A 14,045-nucleotide genomic window follows, 5' to 3' on the forward strand; every position below is an offset into this window, starting at 1 on the left:
GATTTCATTGGCATCTATAGATTTTCTTCCAGAAAGGAGAGCTCTGTGTGTGTGTGTGTGTGCGTGTTGGAAATGCATATGTTGACTTTCCTTGCAAGCTCCTTACTCTAGGAGACACAGGAGTGTACTAACTCTGCAAGGCCTCATGGAAGGTGGGTAACTCCCAAGCAGAGCAGTGGCATCGTGAGCATAAAGCAAACAAGGGTCTTGCATGGGCCGTAAATCATCAACATATGAGGTAAAAGTAGTTTGCAAAGATTTAGAAGTTAATTAAAGGGAATGTTAGCTTGTTGGTGTGCTGAATGCTCCTTACTCAATTTGGGCATCCTGAGTGCAGATGTCAAGGCATATCCTAAAGCTTATGGGAGGCAGCAGCATCCCCTCCACGAGAATTAGGCTGCACTGACTCCACTCATCCAGGTACCTTTTCTAGATGCCTCATGTGTAGTTTGCAAAGAAGCTTCTCTTTCTCTTCTATGGACTATAAAGGGAGTCCATGTGACTTCCTGAGTCACACATTTTTAATTTATAAATTTCTACTGTTAGTAGAGAAAAACTTCCCCCAAAGAATTTACTGCTGTTGGTAAACTCCATGTATTAGTGATTAAACACTCAATATAGGGCCTATGGAATGTATCCCTGCCCTTGACGTCCTAAGTTCTGCCCAATATTTTCTGAGCACAGTTATAAAAATTATTCACTACAAGGTCTTCCACATCATTATGCTCCTATAGATTTTTCTGTTGTAAAATATTCATTTTTCTTCCCTAGCATGGAGTTTAATGGCCTTTATAATTAAATCAATCTTCCTAAATGGTCAAATCATTGACTCATTCCAAATAGTCCATTTGGAAGGGCATTTGTTTAAATGACAGAGGGTTGATATACTCTACAAGTCCATTGAAGAAGAGAAATCTGTTTGAAAATACAAGGATGTAAACACAAGATTTTGTGCAGTAACGTTAGATGCAGTAGCAACCTTCAGCATAAAAAAGCAATTGTTCAGTCTTTAGTAGAATAAAACCGTGGTTTCCATGGTTATAGTGCATCACATGGTACTTACTCCTGAATTTCCACCATAGGAAGATCATCCTTCTGATAGTAGGATTGTATTATAGATCTGAAAATGGTTGCTTATACTGTTTGATAGAACAATATCCTTTCTCTTTCCATAAACCACCATTTTGGTCTCCAAATGGATGTTCATCTGGTGCTGAACTGTATGGTTCCTTCCTCAAATACACTGGATAAAGGTCATAGCACACGTCATAAGGAGAGCACAGCACATCTGTTTCTGTTCTGAAGCAAAGTTGACGCTTTTCTCCAAAGCTCACCTATGCAGAAAGCAGGAGCCTTCCTTTTTCTGTGTTTTTCCTGACAATTGTTCATCCTTCACTCCTTAAGTTCTTTCCTCAGTTCTTCATCTCAAAAGTCTTTCTGTCCTGCTTGACCCTCTACTTTTGCCCCTTTTCCTTCTGGAGCATGTTATTTCCCCAATCCAAAAATCTCTGAGATTCTGGTCTCTACAACTTCCTCCTTCCCTTTTCATTAGCCTTGTGATCGATCCCTTTCTGGGATTTATGTGCTTCAGACCTGTCAAGAATATTTCCCAGAACACATCTCTTACAAAGAGAAAGCAAGAGTGTATAAAATCTGTTTCATGAGATTCAAGGGGTTGGCAAAGCAGAGTTGAAGTGTCTGTTTGATGCCAGGGCCACGTACCACCTTTAACCTGGTTATTTTGTCGTGGGCTGCTTCTGGTATTCCCAGAGAAGCCTTTCCTGACCCTCCTGTTGCTTCCTCTTTGTTGCTGACCCAGGGTGAGCGCTGTGGGAGTGCGAAGCAGCAAGCGGCACTCATCCAGAGGAACAATAAATAATAAACTATTTAAAACATTAATTTTACAGTCTAGAGCAGGTGTCGCCCTGTGAGAGGAAGTCCTGTGCTGAAGGAGAGAACGAACTGCTTTTAAACAGAATCCTAAAGGGTTTCAGGACGCTAACTTCACTGAGTCTCTACACTGCTTGCTTTCCCATCCTAAATAGAGATAGTTAACAGGAGAGAGCAGGAAATATTGCTTGTGATATTGCCATAGTCCTGACACTGCATGCATGGATTTTATTCTTCATCCATCAAAATATTTTCTTATGATTAATTTTTAAAGAAAAATGTGTGCTGAAGAGGCGGAGTAGGGAGATTGGACAGGTCCTGGAGCTGAGAAAACATTTATGAACGGAAGAGAATTACGATTATGTGGTTAGAGCAGGGACCTGTCACTGTCACTGGGTTTTAGCTCAAGCTCTGCTATGATTTATGTTACCTAAATTACACATAAGCCTGACTTGGTATTTGGTTTACATTCCTAGACAAGAGGGATAGATGGAACCAGAAATCCCTTAAAATCCTGTATAAGCTTCTTGGATCAGTTCATACAAAATAAGTGGGCTTATTCATCTGTCTGCTTCCAAATGAAAAATAGGTGAAACCTTGACTTTTGTTCTGACTATAAGTAGACCAGCAGACAGCAAGAAAACAGTGCTGTTTATTTAATAGCCACTTGCAGCTTACAAACTGCCCTGGGGCAAGAGGGAAATTGGGAAAGAGTTCTGACTCAGGAGGACATAACCTAACTTTTGGGATCACTGTTTGAGCCTTTCTGAAAGACCTGTTCAGAGCCCTGGAGTATCCTGGAACCCCACAATGGTCTCTGCCACGCCAGAAGTCATCTTTCTTAGGAGCTCCTTACCTTTTTCTTTTAGGACCTCCTCAACCTTTTTCTTACTCCTGTGAGACCTGATGAATGTTTATCAACTGTGTGGGTGAAAGGCAATATAGATGTGTGCACTGCTTTTTTCTTTTTTAATTGGAAACACTTCTCCTTTTATCCCACACTTACACATAACTGGGAATATTTCAGTGAAGGGAAATATTATGGCTGCAGGCACTAGTTACCTCCCACTACATGGAATAAACTTCAGTGCTGCTAAATTCCAGGAGATCTGAGGCTGTTAGTCCAGCAGTTTCTAAAGTTAATTAAGGCCTTTACTTGGGTGATTTAAGTTTAACCTTTCTGAACATTGTTTCTCAAAAAAAAAAAAAAAGCTTGAGCAGCAAAACCCAGAGACAATGGACCATGCATCTGTGAAAAATAATTAGGAACTTTGAGTCATGGTGGAGGTCAGATGACTGGAACCACCCAAACACTGCAGTGAACTACCAGAAATGTGGACTTGCTCTTAATGGGACTCTTCTAGGAAGAGTTCTGTAATTAATCAGAACAGTTGGAAAATGTATTCACGAGATTTGTTTTGTCTCAAGTATGAGACCAGCTAACAGCATCTAGTATATCCAGATTTCTCAAGCCAGCTTGATATAGCTCATAGCAGGTTTGTCTAAGACTGCTTTAGTAATGCCCACCTTCATGACATTTGTTTCTTAACTGTTCAGTTGGGCTGTTCTACAAATCAGATGTGCAAATACCAAGAATACCTTCTAAGGCCTGAGCTAAATCAGTCTTTTTCCAAAACTAAAATTGATTTATTGGCATATTAAAGCAAGGCAATTCATTCTTCTAGTGGCAGTGTGCCGCAGGTGTTGCTGCAGGTGTTACTTCTAAAAATTTTCAACAGAAAAACATACTTGGAAACAAAAGAGGTCTCCTGGACAAAAAGGAAAGCAGGAGAGAATAAGAGACATGGATACAAGATCCATCTGGTTAGAGGAATGAGTCTTTAAAACTCTGATAACACAGACATTAAAGTGAATTAATTTGAAATAGGAATTACTATAGTAATCAGAATGCTGATTTCATGTCTCTGTCAAGGAAACTGACTTAAGCATCAGTAGACATCTCATGGCTTAGAACAGAAACAGGTGTGCAAGTTGGCTTTAAGCCAACCAGCATTTCATAAATATCAGTTTTAATCAAGGCTTGGATAGTAACAATCATGCTTATTAAGGTCCTGTAGAAGAAAGATAATACTGAAACTGTAGATGAAGCGGTATCTGGCGTAGTAATTTTGCTTGCAGTGCCTGAATTGTTCAAAAGGGGAGCTCAATATATGTGTTTGTGTGTGAAGAATAACTAACTACACATTTTCAATAATACTTTGTTCCTGTTGCCCAAGGTGAATATTAAACTTTCAGAGAAATTAGTTTCATCCCTCAGTTTGCAATATTTCAAAGGTTTGTTGCATCACATATTTTGATAAGGAAGACTAAATTAATTTTCTATGCTTGCTTTCTGTAAGTGATAAAGTTACATCCTCATCTATTACACAATTGCAATTACACAGCAAAGCTACTTAGAGTCATACAGATCTTGTGGGAAGGAGATCTGGTGAAAGCTGCATCATTCAACATGAAAAATCCTTGGATGTTTCCACAAAAGTCTGATGGTCAGGCAGTACTGCTGTCTGTGAATCATCTTACTGCTGGGATACATTTATTTTTATTACTCTTGGTTCTTACTGATTAGATGGTCTATTGCTATCAAACTGAAGCTATTTCACTTCAAAAAGTGTTTTAAGACAATTTTGAGATGTCTTGCTTTTCCTGTTAACTTTAGGAATTACTGCTAAAAGCAGAAATAAATTGAATTTGGTCTTAAATATAACAAAATCATAAGAAAGGTGGTTTTAGTTCTCAGAGATCTAAAGCAAATGAAAAGATAATTTTTCATGTGGGTAAAAGAGGCTGAGAATTAAAAATGGAGTAGGTTCATAGCAATGAACACACCTCCAAGAGATTCAACAGTAAATGTGAAATAACTTCCTCGTGTGGGGTTTCCTGAGTAGTATCTTTTTAATCAATGGTGAATAATGGCAATCATGGTAGTAAATGGTTAACAATGGGAATTAACTGAGGGTTTCTCATTTCACAAAATCTGATGCGTCAAGTGTCCAAACTACTCGCCGTCTTCTTTTGTAATACTTTCTTGAAGTGGATATTACTGCCTGTGAAAAATAGTATTTTCTAATTGGTAGACATTATTATTCATGGTGACTTACTAGTAGAAGCAGCACCCAAAATTCTTATTTGGGCTTTAAACTGGAAATAATTCCATACCTGCCCTCCAGCTGCTTGTTGCCTGCATCAGAAACATGTTACATTGTCATAGACTATGTTAATATAGGCACAGGTTGTCTTGCTGAATGGGAAGTGTTGACATTCAGATCCAAGCCTAAATTTATTCCAAGTGGGAACAGAAGAATTCAGGCTGCCTGCTTCCAGGATTACAGTCAGCAAAAGCTGGGATCTGAATCCGCCTCTGTAACTGAAGCCCGGGAACGTGCTCATTGGTAGAGTCGGTCCTTGGGCCGTTTCCCCAGATTTCTGCCCTGTTTTTCTGCAGGTGTGATGAGTATGTCACACAGCTGGATGAGATGCAGAGGCAGCTGGCGGCTGCAGAGGATGAGAAGAAGACCCTGAACTCTCTGCTGCGCATGGCTATCCAGCAAAAACTTGCCCTGACCCAGCGCCTGGAGGATTTAGAGTTCGACCATGAGCAATCCCGACGCAGCAAAGGCAAGCTTGGAAAGAGCAAGATCGGCAGCCCTAAAGTAAGTGAGGAGGCATCAGCCACCGTGCCAAGCATAGACACTTTCCTCCTGCATAGTCAGGGCCCACAGCAACCAAACTTACTGGTCAGCAGTGGCACTCAGAGGAAAAGGTATGCATGCAGTGATCTTTACAGTACAGTGCAGTAGCCAGACTTGCATTAAAGTTGTTCACCGAATTATAAACAGAATGATTCCTTTTTTTACTTTATTTTTTCTTTCCGTACTTTGACTGGGGAGAAGGAGGTGGGGAGGATATGAGTATGAAATTCAAAGCCTGGCAACATGTGGTTCTGATCCCCCTACTCACTGTTATTTCCTCCTTCTGAATGCAGTGTTTTGAACTATATTCTGTCAGTGTCTCAGTGCATCTTGTATGTCTTTAATATTAAGTGTGAATGTATTTTCTTTAACAAGTTTTCTTTAAGTTTTCCCTACAGTTTTCCATAATGAGCATCTGGAATATAAAAAGGATTGTGCTCTATGAGCATTTAAGTGCTTAACATGAAGGAAACTGCATTTCTTTGTTAAGCTCTGGTGCTCACTTGATCTTTATCAGTGTGAAAAGAATATGGATGTGTTCACTCAGATCAATTTTTCTACATGGGAGCAAGAAACCTTTTGAAGGGGGATGACTGCCATTTGTAACCTAATGCAAATATTTTGCTGTTCAAGCAGTGAGTTCTTGTCTTGTGCCTGCCCCTGCCAAAAATCTCTAGGTGTACGCATCTCCATGGTTTTGAAGATGAAGAGGACTCTGTTAGAGAAGTCCTAGATAATCATCCCCTTTTCTTGTATGCTCCAATCACAATGCAAAACCAAGAGAACCTTCAGGGAGCCTCATACATGTTGACTTGAGGATGCTGAGATATAACCCAACCTCATCTCCTCCTTCCCCAAATTGAATGAGGATTTCCAATGCAGGAAAGGAGTCCTGCTCTGGAAATGACATGGGGTGTCAAGGATAGTTGATTTTTACTTGTTAAGCAAGTTGAGATGCTATTGTCATTCGTGAGGCTTTGAAAGGTAATTAAAGTAAAACTCTTTTGTTTCCATATGTATTTTTCTTGGATCTCCTGCAAGACTATTCTCACCTTCCCTTTGTGATCAGAGCCATCCCAGGACTTCAGGGACCTACCTCCAGAAATTATTAAGAGCCCCCCCTCATCCTGCCTCCACAGAATCATATCTTCTGAGGGGCCCCCCTTCCATGAGTGAATTCATCCATGGGCACCGTCTCAGCAAGGAAAAAAGGTTAACCGTGGCCATACCAGGTAAACATTTTTTCCTTGGGTGCATGTGGTGCTGAGTGGTTAGCAGAGCAGGGGACCCTCCCAGCACTGCAGATGCAATTTGATTTGGGCACCTTCTTGAAAAGCAAAATGTCTCCTCCTGTGTCACGTGTGGCAGGAGATGACATTCTGCCGGCAGCGGCCCAAACTGGTTTCAGATGCAGTGTGGAAAGTCCTGCTGTGGTATATGTGGGTGTAGTCCCACTGGCATCCACAGAGGCTGCATCCCTGTGCCTGGGTGGAGCTTAGCCTGGTGGTGGCATTGGTAGTTCCCCTGGAAGACACAAATCCCATGGGATAGAGGAGTCAGATGCATGAGGACCAGCGAGGGAGCGGCTGGCAGTGTGCAGGAGCCTCCGCAGCACCCGTCTTCTCACCCTGGAGCATTCAGTCAGGTTTTTCCAAAGGGTGATGCTCAACTCACAGAAGGCTTAGTTTATACAAATTGAGTCATGGAGTTTATCTGTGCAGGAAGCTTTTGCTCTTAATTTCCTGCCAAAATGTGGTATCTGCTTTGAATGAGGCGTAGAAAGGAAATGCAAACTGGAATGGCATTTCAAAGGTGTGATAGCTTTCTTCTCCTGAGAGACCAGCTAATAATTTCTTATCTTCTGCACCTGAGCAGAGCCTTTAGCCTTTAACTGTGCACAGTCTTGTCTGGTGGTAATTTTGTTCATTCCTTGTTTTGAAATATGTTATACACAAAAAGCATAAGTAGAAAATATGAAAGCTAATATCCATAAGAGTAGTTTTTGCTCAAGTAAATGTTTATTCTGGGAAGCTGAGCAGTACCCTGTTACAGGTTATATTTCTCACCTAGTGCCATCGGTGTCAGAGCTGCCTTTGAGTAGTGCCATGCAAGTAACACCCACTCAGAGGACAAGTGTAAAAACTGCAGAGAATCTGAAGACATTTTGCTAGGGTGTGTTGCAGTAAATAAATCGAAGAGCTGTCTCCTGAGGAGAAAAACATGGGAGGGGGGGGAAAGAAGCATCTGATATCTCATGGAACATCATGGATGTGTGGACCACAGATTGTGAAACACTGGCACAGTCTTTGTCCAGTAACAGACCAAAGGATGAAGCAGCCTGAAAGGTAGAATTGTCCAGAAAATTATGTTTTTCTGGAGCCTTGCCTGTCACTTCAGGTACATCTCTACATATTTAGAGTATAAGGGTCTTGAGACAGAGTCACTGATGTATGTTACAGTTGTCCTTATGAATCTACAACCATCTCAGCTTTCTGAATGCATTTGTCAGAATTTTATACCATCACATGGCATCACATCACTTTAGTCTCAGCCTGTGAGACTGACAGGTCCAAACCCGAGATTTTTCTGAGCATTCAGATTCCAGTGTTGGCAGGACCAGGTTAGAACCAGGCTGAGGATTAAGCAGGGAATTATTCATCATTGTTTTTACCAGTTTCTGGAAGATTTCTTACAGTTGTTAATAGATGAAAGGAATGATGCACTAAGTAGGATTTTTTTGCCATCTGTCTAATTATCTGTTTCCTAAAAGTAAGGAACAGCGAAGAATGTTATTCTGCTGCTTTTACTGAGAATGTTTAAAAGCCTTGTCTCACAAAGAGTTTCTGTTCTCAGAAGATTTGTGCAGTCAAGCAAAGCAGCAAGAAGTGTAGCAACCCACACCTGCTTCAGAGAGGGTGCAAAAAAGCAGCATCCAAAGTCAAACAGTATGGAATGAAGTGTAGCTTGGCTTGAGGCTAAGGCCTCAGGAGTGGAGTGAGAATGAATCAAACCTATATTGAATGGAAACACGTTTTGGTGTTTAGGGTTTTTTTTTTTCCCCCCCTCTCTTTTAAATTTGTGAACTATTTCCTTCACAAGAATTTTTCACCCATGTGATGTGAGAGCTTTCATTAGCTCCCAGGGATGTGGGGACTGGGAGGCTGTAACTGGGAATGTGTTTGATTGGAGATGGAGACCAAGAGCCAAAATAGCTGAACTTGGTGTCAGGAGAAACAGGACAGGTTCCTCTGCCCCATGAGCCCCATGCAGCAGCAAGCTGTGCCTCTGTTTCTCTTGCACCTTCTTCTGCACTTGGTGCTTGGCGGAAGAGGCTGCTTTTGCTTTGACTGCTGCCGCATACCTGGAGAGGGAAAGCCTGACTGTTTTTGGCAGCCTTCTTCAGAGGAAAGCCAGCTGAACTGAAGACCTCTGAAGCAAGAGATTGTCATTTCCTGCTCAATTGCCATTTGAATGCCCTCAGCTCTAGATCAGCATGCAGGCATCCCTGACAGGAAGCTGTGACAGCACGACTTGATCTGGGCTTTCTAATTGAGCTAATAGCTCTTAACGGCCTTCAGGGGCTAAAAATACCACTGGTGCTTTTCCAAAGTATCATGTTCCATTGCTCCTAGGTACTGGTATGCATTTAGCTTTGTTGCTTGTTTCTTCTTTGCTTCTGTTCTGCTGACATGTATTTTTACACTTTCAAGTCTTTATTCTTCTGATAGACAGAAGCATCCAGTATGTGCCCAGTGCAATTCCAGCCCACCTTTGGATGTGTTTGTGTTTGTTTTCCTAACTACATGAAAAGGTCAGGGCATATAGAAAGCCTACTGCTGGGTTTGACAGGGTGTAAGACTGAAAAATGACCTTTCCTTTGCAGTTGTATTCTCCTCAAATATGAAGTCACTAGGTGCCTCTTAATATACCACAGTCCCAAATATGAAATATGGTTCTCTCAACCTCTTCAAGGAAAAAACAAGACTAAAAAGGTCTCCTGTAGTATCTGCCTTGACAGCACTCTTTTCTCTGCTGATGCCTAGAGGTGGCCACCTAAAAACAGAGGCTAGACAAAAATAAGAGAATAAAAGTAGGTATTTATTTGAAGAGCCTTCAAAGGTATACCCTGGACAGTCAAAAGGCTACACCCAAGATGGATGCTGAGTCATGAGTTCTTCACACTTCAATAAGTTTGGTTCATTTGCATATCAGGGTTAACTCTCCAATTATAGCCTCAGTTGATGATGTGATTGCCCCAAGTGTGCCCCCCCCCTTCTCTAGGCTTTAGTTTACACATTTTGGGGCCTGCTGTCCTTGAAGAGCAGACCTAGAGAGGCTTGTTATGTCTAACCAGCATGAGAGAACAGTAGTTAATAGGCCACACGAAACTTCAGAGTTACCCACTAAGCAGTGCAGGATTTGAAAAATACAAAAGTTAAAACCTAAGGCATCACTGTCAGATACTTTAACATGGAAATTCCAGAAGCTGAATATCAAGTTCTGCTATTTTAGCTTAAAATTAAATCAAGATCCTTGTGTAGAAGATGTACCTGAAGTAAAAGGTTTCCCAACAGGTTATGAGAAGGACAGTAATCAATCAATGGCTGCAGTGTTCTCACTCAAACAGAGTCAACAACAGACCACCTGAGAGTCTCCTTTGCAGGAGTGCCCTCCAAACAAAATGTGGTAGATGCTTCTTTCCCCTGTTGTTTTTGCTTGGTATTTAAAATCCCACACAGGAAAACACTGTAAAAAGTATTTCATATTTTGAAGGAATACAGATCATAATGAGTAATCCTTTTCCTTTTCGAGAAATTTTTACAGTCATATCTATTTTATTTTATTACAATAGTAAAAGGAAGGTAGCAGCCTTAAATGTGACACATTTCTCTCAAATTCCAAGCCCAGCTGAGGTCAGATGTTTGGTTGACCCAAGCCGGGATAGACCGGATTTCAACAGAACTATACTAGTTTGCTTCAGTCCCAGATTTGTGTTTTTGTGGGATTTAGATTTAATTGTTCTTCGTTGTTACAAAGAACAATTAAATCCATTTCATAAAATAGCTCTTCTGAAAACCTGTAAAAAAAAAACAAACAAAAAACCAAAACCAAACTTGCAAAATTAAGTAATTTTGTAGTGTTGCTCCTTTCTGAAAGCACACTAACCCTGAAAGCACACTTGCTTTTCAGCTGACTTTCAAGAGTGATTTACAGCCTGGCATTTAGTTCCCACAAGAAGATACTAATGTGGAAGATAAAGACAGCACAAAGAAAGCCACATAATAGTATAGCAACTGCTCAGGCACTAAGCTCACCACCTACGACATGTAATTAAGAGTATGTAATAGTTACTCTTACTAAAACATAATCCAAGATTTAGTTCTGATGTAGCCCTATGCTTACAGGCAAATCAAACATGAATCACAATATGATACAAATAACTAGCTCTTGTTTGTTGGTTTGCATTCTTACCATAAAATTTAACTTAATTTAAAAAACCTCTGTCCCAAAGGAGATTCCTATAGTGTCACCAAGAACTAACTTACAGCTTCTGTAGGTGGAAAGTATTTTTTAAAGCTAACAAGGAAAATGAAAATAAAAAATCTCAATGACCCAAAGTTGAGGTCCTAGGGAGTCTTATAATTAAATCTTTAAGCTGGAACTCAAGGGAAGTTGCTTAAGAATTGTCTTTGCTACTTGCCTTTGCACTGAGAGTGGTTTAAAATGTGAAGAATAGGTAAGAAACCTGGGAATGCTTTGATCTGTTTGATGTAGCACAAACACAGTTTAGCACAACAAGGAGTAGAAGGTCTTCTGAGTAGGCTGGCTCTTAGTGTTATAGGGAATCAAGGGCTTTTGGTAGTCCGTGAGAGGTATCGAGTAACCTGTTTTGGCTCAAGGGTTGAAGAATACACTCTCATGCTATTTTAAAATTTTTTCTTTCTGGATTTTGAGCTTTTTTTTAAGTGCAGTGTTTTAGATATGACTGGAGAAATACTCTATAAAAGGTTATTCTCAGTGTAATCAGAAGCTCATGTTCCTTCTGTATTTTTCTTTAAATAACCTTAAAGTGGAACTTGGCATGTGGGGCAAGATTCTTGCTTCTTCATCTTGTTTAGGTAGTGTGAAGATATGGGAAATCATCTTCAAAAGGTGTATTGTGAGTAGAAGCTGCCTTGCCCTCCCCTGTTGAATGCAGGGGTTGGGAAGCTGAGCAGAGGTTTTCAGGCTGACACCACTCTGCACAGAGGAGGCTGTCTGGAGAGGTGTGCCTGTGTAAAGGTCAGGGAAATACATTTTTGAGAGCAGGTTTGTGTCTGCTTTCTTTGTGTCATGAAAAGGGTTTCTGTTCAAGGTCTTTAATTGTGCACGTTTTTTGTTTGTTTAGGAATATTTTGCCAAAACCAGTTTCAGCTTTGCTTTTGAGCTGAAGTTCCAATGTTAGAAAGCTGCTTACAAATTTTTAAGCCTGGCTGCTATAGGCATTACTTCAATATCTCAACTTTGCTTCTTTATGTACTTCTCAATTTTGAAACAGCAGGACTGTTAGAAATCTGAGCACAGAAGAAAGCACAGCTTCTTTTGAAAAATGGTTGTGGAAGAAGTCCTTTGAGGAACGCCATCAGCTCAGAAATGAATTTTGCAGGAGGGTGCTTTGTAGATCTTTGTGATTGCTCAGGTCACACAGTGAAGAGTTTTAAATATTTCTCATTTCTCCTTTGTGGACAAATTTTATAGATTGATGAAGAGGAAAATCAACATGACTAGGATCTAGATACCTCTATCTGTGCTGATTTTAACTTAGATAATTTTATACTGAGTTCTGAACAATGTGGATTTTTCTGTACATTAAGTGAAAGAATTTATTCTTGAAAAGCAGGACAGGTGGCTAACCAAGCCACCACTATTATACAAGATCTGCAGCCATATAATATTTAATTAGTCAGGCTAGTCTACTCTGAATTGTTCCCTCAGGAAAGTTTGATTTGCTTGTCCAAGCAATCCAAAGCATGTAAGTTCTTCAGAATCATTATTTCTTTAAAAAAACCTGCAACTTTATTCTGGCAACACAAATTTAGTCTGAGTACAAATTGCCCTTTGCTTCATTAGAGATCCATGGATGATTCTTCTGAGAAGGCATGGTATATTTTTATCTGCTGGGAATTTGCTTGTGTTGATGATGATCCTGTACCTGCAAGGTGTCTCTGAGCTTGTGCAATCAGACAGGCTACTGGCTGTTGTAAGACTCATGCAATATTGGTCTAATCTGTCTCTGCTCTTCATGAAAAATGGATTTTATATGTTTTTAGTAGGCTTTTTAAAAACAAAAATCATGTGTAAGGGTTTTTTGATGCTCTTCACAAAAAGGATAATTCAGTCATTATTTACTTATTATCTGTGTTCTCTCTTTTTGTTCTGCATTGTCCTATTTTCTGTGGGTTCTGTAAACATGCCATGTTTGTGTCTGTATGTGTTCATTGTTTGATGAGTGGTATCAGTGCATATATACAGATACATGTATATATCTTCCTGCTCTCAGGGCCATGTCCTGCATCTGATATGCTCATATAGCTCAGCTTGATGAGCATTGCATATTTATGCCATTTCAAGCATGGTGTGTTGTCCTTGTGGAGGCCGTTTTGAATTTGAAGAACCGTGTCCTTGCCAAGGACATTGGTTGGCTGTAACTGATGAAGAAGTCAGCTGGCTAAATGTACTTTTACCTCTTGGTGCCACTGTGAACAGGACCTTTTCACTCTGTGCTTTTCCTCTCTTGCATTTAGCTTTACAGTTGCCACTGATGAGACCAAACCCATACATTTCATGCTGATCAATGTAATTTAGCTACTTCAATATGCTTTAGCTATTGTGGCATGAATTCACTGCAGTTCTACAAGTTTAATTTATTTTTTATTTATGTTTTTTGACTATATAAAGAAAAAATCCTGAAATAAAATCTGTTTTTAATAGAAGCCCTAATTTGATTGATAAAACATAAAAAAAAAAAAAGATTGCAGTGAAATCCATGCCTTACTGCTGTATATTTTCATTAAAAGGTTATTGACATTTTTTTCTCTGTATCTAAGCTATGACATCATTGCTGGATGGAATGGTTTACATTAGCATCATTTGTTGAAGTTCTCCAGTAAAGTCTTATTTAGACTTATTTTTCTAGCTAAACAGGTATACAGGTGACACATCAAGTCTTTAAGGCATATTACCAGATATTTGTTGCTTTCTATGAAAATTTTTGGGCTTTGGAATCCAGTCCTATCAATTAACTAAAACAGAGATTGAAATATCTTTACAATGTTGGTAACAAAAGCCATCCCTCTCTATCTTCTTTTATGACAAGGTTTAATGTGGTTTCATGACTTGCTGATTTTTGCCCTCAAATACACAGGAGTATTCAATATTGTGCTTTTTGCCTCATAAAATAGGCAA

The 14,045-nt window shown here is 39.9% G+C and overlaps 1 protein-coding gene across 8 annotated transcripts in view; it reads left to right on the plus strand.

Annotated features, from left to right (window-relative positions):
* BICD1 (BICD cargo adaptor 1) overlaps positions 1-14,045 on the plus strand; it is a 169,702-nt gene that overhangs the window by 137,043 nt on the left and 18,614 nt on the right. For 4 of the 8 annotated variants that reach the window (XM_039570412.1, XM_039570410.1, XM_039570411.1 and 1 more), the window contains exon 7: positions 5,354-5,561. In XM_039570412.1, coding sequence (XP_039426346.1) covers positions 5,354-5,561 — 208 coding nt within the window. Of the gene's footprint in view, positions 1-5,353; positions 5,672-6,641; positions 6,833-14,045 lie in introns of those variants that run through there. The other 4 variants (XM_039570407.1, XM_039570408.1, XM_039570409.1 and 1 more) reach the window with 3 other exon arrangements.

Source organism: Corvus cornix, chromosome 1A (assembly GCF_000738735.6).
Source record: "Corvus cornix cornix isolate S_Up_H32 chromosome 1A, ASM73873v5, whole genome shotgun sequence".
Lineage (NCBI taxonomy): Eukaryota > Metazoa > Chordata > Aves > Passeriformes > Corvidae > Corvus > Corvus cornix.